The 9216-nt window shown below is 51.7% G+C and overlaps 1 protein-coding gene across 1 annotated transcript in view; it reads right to left on the reverse strand.

Annotated features, from left to right (window-relative positions):
- The window catches only part of LOC138657309 (mucin-6-like), a 66811-nt gene extending 61786 nt beyond the window's left edge, over positions 1 to 5025 (reverse strand). The window contains exon 1 of the mRNA XM_069745015.1: positions 4888 to 5025. Within this exon, the coding sequence (XP_069601116.1) occupies positions 4888 to 4973 (86 nt within the window). The 5' untranslated portion in view covers positions 4974 to 5025. The remainder of the gene's footprint in view (positions 1 to 4887) is intronic.
- Between the last annotated feature and the right edge of the window lie 4191 nt (positions 5026 to 9216).

Raw genomic sequence — 9216 nt, forward strand, 5'->3', positions numbered from 1 at the left:
GCTGTACACAGGAGATGTCCCCGCAATCTGTGGTGACCTGAAGAGGACGCTGTACACAGGAGATGTCCCCGCAATCTGTGGTGACCTGAAGAGGGCGCTGTACACAGGAGATGTCCCGCAATCTGTGGTGACCTGAAGAGGGCGCTGTACACAGGAGATGTCCCTGCAATCTGTGGTGACCTGAAGAGGACGCTGTACACAGGAGATGTCCCCGCAATCTGTGGTGACCTGAAGAGGGGGCTGTACACAGGAGATGTCCCCTCTATATGTGGTGACCTGAAGAGGACGCTGTACACAGGAGATGTCCCGCAATCTGTGGTGACCTGAAGAGGGCGCTGTACACAGGAGATGCCTCCGCAATCTGTGGTGACCTGAAGAGGACGCTGTACACAGGAGATGTCCCCGCAATCTGTGGTGACCTGAAGAGGGGGCTGTACACAGGAGATGTCCCCTCTATATGTGGTGACCTGAAGAGGACGCTGTACACAGGAGATGTCCCGCAATCTGTGGTGACCTGAAGAGGGCGCTGTACACAGGAGATGCCTCCGCAATCTGTGGTGACCTGAAGAGGACGCTGTACACAGGAGATGTCCCCGCAATCTGTGGTGACCTGAAGAGGGGGCTGTACACAGGAGATGTCCCCTCTATATGTGGTGACCTGAAGAGGACGCTGTACACAGGAGATGTCTCCGCAATCTGTGGTGACCTGAAGAGGGCGCTGTACACAGATGTCCCGCAATCTGTGGTGACCTGAAGAGGACGCTGTACACAGGAGATGTCCCCGTAATCTGTGGTGTCCTGAAGAGGACGCTGTACACAGGAGATGTCCCGCAATCTGTGGTGACCTGAAGAGGGCGCTGTACACAGGAGATGTCCCGCAATCTGTGGTGACCTGAAGAGGGCGCTGTACACAGGAGATGTCCCCTCTATATGTGGTGACCTGAAGAGGACGCTGTACACAGGAGATGTCTCCGCAATCTGTGGTGACCTGAAGAGGGCGCTGTACACAGGAGATGTCCCCGCAATCTGTGGTGATCTGAAGAGGACGCTGTACACAGGAGATGTCCCCGCAATCTGTGGTGACCTGAAGAGGGCGCTGTACACGGGAGATGACCCCGCAATCTGTGGTGACCTGAAGAGGGTGCTGTACACAGGAGATGTCCCCGCAATCTGTGGTGACCTGAAGAGGACGCTGTACACAGGAGATGTCCCCGGAATCTGTGGTGATCTGAAGAGGACGCTGTACACAGGAGATGTCTCCGCAATCTATGGTGACCTGAAGAGGACGCTGTACACAGGAGATGTCCCTGCAATCTGTGGTGACCTGAAGAGGACGCCGTACACAGGAGATGCACCCGCAATCTGTGGTGACCTGAAGAGGGCGCCGTACACGCCAGACATTCACAGGGACAGCAGCAAAGAATTTGTTTAAGGGCGTGCAGATTTATGCATCCATGCCCTCTATATGTACACAGCACAGTACAGACATCTATAGGTGAGCTCTCCTCTATATGTGCACAGCACAGCAGACATCTATAGGTGAGCTCTCCTCTATATGTGCACAGCATAGTACAGACATCTATAGGTGACCACTCCTCTATATGTATACAGCATAGTACAAACATCTATAGGTGACCACTTCTCTATGTGTACACAGCACAGCAGACATATATAGGTGAGCTCTCCTCTATATGTACACAGCAGAGTACAGAAATCTACAGGTGAGCTCTCCTCTCTATGTACACAGCCTAGTACAGGCATCTATAGGTGACCACTCCTCTATATGTCCACAGTACAGACATCTATAGGTGACCACCCCTCTATATGTACACAGCACAGTACAGATATCTACAGGTGACCACTTCTCCATATGTACACAGCATAGTACAGAGCTATAGGTGACCACTCTTCTATATGTACATAGTACAGATATCTTTAGGTGAGATCTCCTCTATATGTACACTGCACAGTACAGACATCTATAGATCACCACTCCTCTATATGTATACAGCATAGTACAAACATCTATAGGTGAGCTCTCCTCTATATGTACACAGCACAGTAGATATCTATAGGTGAGCTCTCCTCTATATGTACACAGCACAGCAATCTATAGGTGACCACTTTTCTATATGTACACAGTACATACATCTATAGGTGACCACTTCTCTATATGCACACAGCACAGTACAGATATCTATAGGTGACCACTTCTCTATATGTACACAGCACAGTACAGATATCTATAGGTGAGCTCTCCTCTATATGTACACAGCATAGTACAGATATCTATAGGTGAGCTCTCCTCTATATGTTCACAGCATAGTACAGATATCTATAGGTGAGCACTCCTCTATATGTGCACAGCATGGTACAGATATCTATAGGTGAGCTCTCCTCTATATGTACACAGCATATTACAGATATCTATAGGTGAGCTCTCCTCTATATGTACACAGCATGGTACAGATATCTATAGGTGAGCTCTCCTCTATATGTACACAGCATGGTACAGATATCTATAGGTGAGCTCTCCTCTATATGTACACAGCATGGTACAGATATCTATAGGTGAGCTCTCCTCTATATGTACACAGCACAGTACACATATCTATAGGTGAGCTCTCCTCTATATGTACACAGCATGGTACACATATCTATAGGTGAGCACTCCTCTATATGTACACAGCATGGTACACATATCTATAGGTGAGCACTCCTCTATATGTACACAGCACAGTACACATATCTATAGGTGAGCTCTCCTCTATATGTACACAGCACAGTACACATAGATCACCACTCCTCTATATGTATACAGCATAGTACAAACATCTATAGGTGAGCTCTCCTCTATATGTACACAGCACAGTACACATACCTATAGGTGAGCTCTCCTCTATATGTACACAGCATGGTACAGATATCTATAGGTGAGCTCTCCTCTATATGTACACAGCACAGTACACATACCTATAGGTGAGCTCTCCTCTATATGTACACAGCATGGTACACATATCTATAGGTGAGCTCTCCTCTATATGTAAACAGCACAGTACAGATATCTATAGGTGAGCTCTCCTCTATATGTACACAGCATAGTACAGATATCTATAGGTGAGCTCTCCTCTATATGTACACAGCACAGTACACATACCTATAGGTGAGCTCTCCTCTATATGTACACAGCACAGTACAGATATCTATAGGTGAGCTCTCCTCTATATGTACACAGCACAGTACACATACCTATAGGTGAGCACTCCTCTATATGTACACAGCATGGTACACATATCTATAGGTGAGCTCTCCTCTATATGTAAACAGCACAGTACACATACCTATAGGTGAGCTCTCCTCTATATGTACACAGCACAGTACAGATATCTATGGGTGAGCTCTCCTCTATATGTACACAGCACAGTACACATACCTATAGGTGAGCTCTCCTCTATATGTACACAGCATGGTACACATATCTATAGGTGAGCTCTCCTCTATATGTAAACAGCACAGTACAGATATCTATAGGTGAGCTCTCCTCTATATGTACACAGCACAGTACAGATATCTATAGGTGAGCTCTCCTCTATATGTACACAGCACAGTACACATACCTATAGGTGAGCTCTCCTCTATATGTACACAGCACAGTACACATATCTATAGGTGAGCTCTCCTCTATATGTACACAGCATAGTACACATATCTATAGGTGAGCACTCCTCTATATGTACACAGCACAGTACACATACCTATAGGTGAGCACTCCTCAATACATACACAACACATCTATAAATACCAGTATACTCAACAGTACCAGAACTAGTGCCAGTATCTGTATCAGCATCAGTACCAGCACTAGTATTAGAACCAGTATCAGTACAAGCACTGGTATTAGAACCAGAACCAGTATCAATAGACAATACCAGTATCAATACCTGTACCAGTATCAGTACCAGCACCAGTATCAGCACTATTAGAACCAGAACCAGTACTAGTATCAATACCAGTATCAGTACCAGCACTAGTATCAGTATCAGCACTATTAGAACCAGGACCAGTATCAATACCAGTATTAGAACCAGGACCAGTATCAGTACCAGAACCAGTATTAGAGCCAGAACCAGTATCAATACTAGTATCAGTAGCAGCACTAGTAACAGTACTAGAACCTGTATCAGTACCAGCACTAGTATTAGAACCAGAATAAATACCAGTACTGGTATCAGTATCAGCACCAGTATCCGTACCAGCAACAGTATCAGTACCAGAATTAGTATTAGAACCAGAACCAGTATCAATACCAGTATTAGAACCAGGACCAGTATCAGAACCAGTATTATAACCAGAACCAGTATCAATACCAGTATCAGTACCAGAACTAGTACCAGTATCAGTACCAGCACTAGTATTAGAACCAGTACTAGAGCCAGTACCAGTATCAGTACCAGCACCAGTATCAGCACTAGTATCAGTACCAGCACCAGTATCAGTACCAGCAGCAGTATTAGTAACAGCACCAGTATCAGCACCAGTATCAGTACCAGCACCAGTATTAGTACCAGCACCAGTATCAGTACCAGCACCAGTATCAGTACCAGCATCAGTACCAGCACCAGCACCAGTATCAGCACTAGTATCAGTACCAGTATCAGTACCAGCAGCAGTATTAGTAACAGCACCAGCACCAGTATCAGCACCAGTATCAGTACCAGCACCAGTATTAGTACCAGCACCAGTATCAGTACCAGCATCAGTACCAGCACCAGTATCAGTACCAGCACCAGTACGAGCACCAGCACCAGTACCAGTATCAGTATTAGTACCAGCACCAGTTTTAGTACCAGCACCAGTATCAGTACCGGTACCATCCTCCGTCCTCACCAGTCGGTGGAGCTCCTGTCGCTGAGGATGTCCTCCTTGGCGGTGATGAGGGACAGGCTGTAGGTGTCCAGGTTCAGGGCCGTCATGTCATCAGGGTCCGGGGGACTGTGAGAGCCGCTTCCTCCTCACAATGTCTGCAGACACAGAGCCTCACCCTCCTCCTCCTCCTCCTCCTCCTCCTCCTCCCGCGCCCCTTCCCCTCCTCCTCTCCGGCCTCCAAAACTTTCTCAACTCCACTCACGTCCATAACTTTCTTTTCTCAAGGTGAAGGTTCAAGGTGCCCCCAAGACCTCTCCCCCGCACTCTACTCACCGACTGTCTCTCCCCCTGCACTCTACTCACCGACTGTCTCTCCCCCTGCACTCTACTCACCGACTGTCTCTCACCCTGCACTCTACTCACCGACTGTCTCTCACCCTGCACTCTACTCACCGACTGTCTCTCACCCTGCACTCTACTCACCGACTGTCTCTCACGGACTGTCTCTCACCCTGCACTCTACTCACCGACTGTCTCTCACCCTGCACTCTACTCACTGACTGTCTCTCACCCTGCACTCTACTCACCGACTGTCTCTCACCCTGCACTCTACTCACCGACTGTCTCTCACCCCGCACTCTACTCACCGACTGTCTCTCCCCCTGCACTCTACTCACCGACTGTCTCTCACCCTGCACTCTACTCACCGACTGTCTCTCACCCCGCACTCTACTCACCGACTGTCTCTCCCCCTGCACTCTACTCACCGACTGTCTCTCCCCCTGCACTCTACTCACCGACTGTCTCTCCCCCTGCACTCTACTCACCGACTGTCTCTCACCCTGCACTCTACTCACCGACTGTCTCTCCCCCTGCACTCTACTCACCGACTGTCTCTCCCCCTGCACTCTACTCACCGACTGTCTCTCACCCCGCACTCTACTCACCGACTGTCTCTCCCCCTGCACTCTACTCACCGACTGTCTCTCACCCTGCACTCTACTCACCGACTGTCTCTCACCCCGCACTCTACTCACCGACTGTCTCTCCCCCTGCACTCTACTCACCGACTGTCTCTCCCCCTGCACTCTACTCACCGACTGTCTCTCCCCCTGCACTCTACTCACCGACTGTCTCTCACCCTGCACTCTACTCACCGACTGTCTCTCCCCCTGCACTCTACTCACCGACTGTCTCTCCCCCTGCACTCTACTCACCGACTGTCTCTCACCCTGCACTCTACTCACCGACTGTCTCTCACCCTGCACTCTACTCACCGACTGTCTCTCACCCTGCACTCTACTCACCGACTGTCTCTCCCCCTGCACTCTACTCACCGACTGTCTCTCCCCCTGCACTCTACTCACCGACTGTCTCTCACCCTGCACTCTACTCACCGACTGTCTCTCACCCCGCACTCTACTCACCGACTGTCTCTCACGGACTGTCTCTCACCCTGCACTCTACTCACCGACTGTCTCAAACCCTGCACTCTACTCACCGACTGTCTCTCACCCTGCACTCTACTCACCGACTGTCTCTCCCCCTGCACTCTACTCACCGACTGTCTCTCCCCCTGCACTCTACTCACCGACTGTCTCTCACCCTGCACTCTACTCACCGACTGTCTCTCACCCCGCACTCTACTCACCGACTGTCTCTCACGGACTGTCTCTCACCCTGCACTCTACTCACCGACTGTCTCAAACCCTGCACTCTACTCACCGACTGTCTCTCACCCTGCACTCTACTCACCGACTGTCTCTCACCCTGCACTCTACTCACCGACTGTCTCTCCCCCTGCACTCTACTCACCGACTGTCTCTCACCCTGCACTCTACTCACCGACTGTCTCTCACCCCGCACTCTACTCACCGACTGTCTCTCACGGACTGTCTCTCACCCTGCACTCTACTCACCGACTGTCTCAAACCCTGCACTCTACTCACCGACTGTCTCTCACCCTGCACTCTACTCACCGACTGTCTCTCACCCCGCACTCTACTCACCGACTGTCTCTCACCCCGCACTCTACTCACCGACTGTCTCTCCCCCTGCACTCTACTCACCGACTGTCTCTCACCCCGCACTCTACTCACCGACTGTCTCTCACCCCGCACTCTACTCACCGACTGTCTCTCACCCCGCACTCTACTCACCGACTGTCTCTCACGGACTGTCTCTCACCCTGCACTCTACTCACCGACTGTCTCTCACCCCGCACTCTACTCACCGACTGTCTCTCACGGACTGTCTCTCACCCTGCACTCTACTCACCGACTGTCTCAAACCCTGCACTCTACTCACCGACTGTCTCTCACCCTGCACTCTACTCACCGACTGTCTCTCACCCTGCACTCTACTCACCGACTGTCTCTCCCCCTGCACTCTACTCACCGACTGTCTCTCACCCTGCACTCTACTCACCGACTGTCTCTCACCCCGCACTCTACTCACCGACTGTCTCTCACGGACTGTCTCTCACCCTGCACTCTACTCACCGACTGTCTCTCCCCCTGCACTCTACTCACCGACTGTCTCTCACCCTGCACTCTACTCACCGACTGTCTCTCACCCCGCACTCTACTCACCGACTGTCTCTCACGGACTGTCTCTCACCCTGCACTCTACTCACCGACTGTCTCAAACCCTGCACTCTACTCACCGACTGTCTCTCACCCTGCACTCTACTCACCGACTGTCTCTCACCCTGCACTCTACTCACCGACTGTCTCTCCCCCTGCACTCTACTCACCGACTGTCTCTCACCCTGCACTCTACTCACCGACTGTCTCTCACCCCGCACTCTACTCACCGACTGTCTCTCACGGACTGTCTCTCACCCTGCACTCTACTCACCGACTGTCTCAAACCCTGCACTCTACTCACCGACTGTCTCTCACCCTGCACTCTACTCACCGATTGTCTCTCACCCCGCACTCTACTCACCGACTGTCTCTCCCCCTGCACTCTACTCACCGACTGTCTCTCACCCCGCACTCTACTCACCGACTGTCTCTCACCCCGCACTCTACTCACCGACTGTCTCTCACGGACTGTCTCTCACCCTGCACTCTACTCACCGACTGTCTCTCACCCTGCACTCTACTCACCGACTGTCTCTCCCCCTGCACTCTACTCACCGACTGTCTCTCACCCTGCACTCTACTCACCGACTGTCTCTCACCCCGCACTCTACTCACCGACTGTCTCTCACGGACTGTCTCTCACCCTGCACTCTACTCACCGACTGTCTCTCACCCTGCACTCTACTCACCGACTGTCTCTCCCCCTGCACTCTACTCACCGACTGTCTCTCACGGACTGTCTCTCACCCTGCACTCTACTCACCGACTGTCTCTCACCCTGCACTCTACTCACCGACTGTCTCTCCCCCTGCACTCTACTCACCGACTGTCTCTCACCCTGCACTCTACTCACCGACTGTCTCTCACCCCGCACTCTACTCACCGACTGTCTCTCACGGACTGTCTCTCACCCTGCACTCTACTCACCGACTGTCTCTCACCCTGCACTCTACTCACCGACTGTCTCTCACCCCGCACTCTACTCACCGACTGTCTCTCACCCCGCACTCTACTCACCGACTGTCTCTCACCCTGCACTGTACTCACCGACTGTCTCTCCCCCTGCACTCTACTCACCGACTGTCTCTCACCCTGCACTCTACTCACCGACTGTCTCTCACCCCGCACTCTACTCACCGACTGTCTCTCACGGACTGTCTCTCACCCTTCACTCTACTCACCGACTGTCTCTCACCCTGCACTCTACTCACCGACTGTCTCTCCCCCTGCACTCTACTCACCGACTGTCTCTCACCCTGCACTCTACTCACCGACTGTCTCTCACGGACTGTCTCTCACCCTGCACTCTACTCACCGACTGTCTCTCACCCTGCACTCTACTCACCGACTGTCTCTCCCCCTGCACTCTACTCACCGACTGTCTCTCACCCTGCACTCTACTCACCGACTGTCTCTCACCCCGCACTCTACTCACCGACTGTCTCTCACCCCGCACTCTACTCACCGACTGTCTCTCACCCTGCACTCTACTCACCGACTGTCTCTCACCCTGCACTCTACTCACCGACTGTCTCTCACCCCGCACTCTACTTACCGACTGTCTCTCACCCTGCACTCTACTCACCGACTGTCTCTCACGGACTGTCTCTCACCCTGCACTCTACTCACCGACTGTCTCTCACCCTGCACTCTACTCACTGACTGTCTCTCACCCTGCACTCTACTCACTGACTGTCTCTCACCCTGCACTCTACTCACCGACTGTCTCTCACCCTGCACTCTACTCACCGACTGTCTCTCA

This window comes from Ranitomeya imitator, chromosome 1 (genome assembly GCF_032444005.1).
Source record: "Ranitomeya imitator isolate aRanImi1 chromosome 1, aRanImi1.pri, whole genome shotgun sequence".
NCBI classification, from domain to species: Eukaryota; Metazoa; Chordata; class Amphibia; order Anura; family Dendrobatidae; genus Ranitomeya; species Ranitomeya imitator.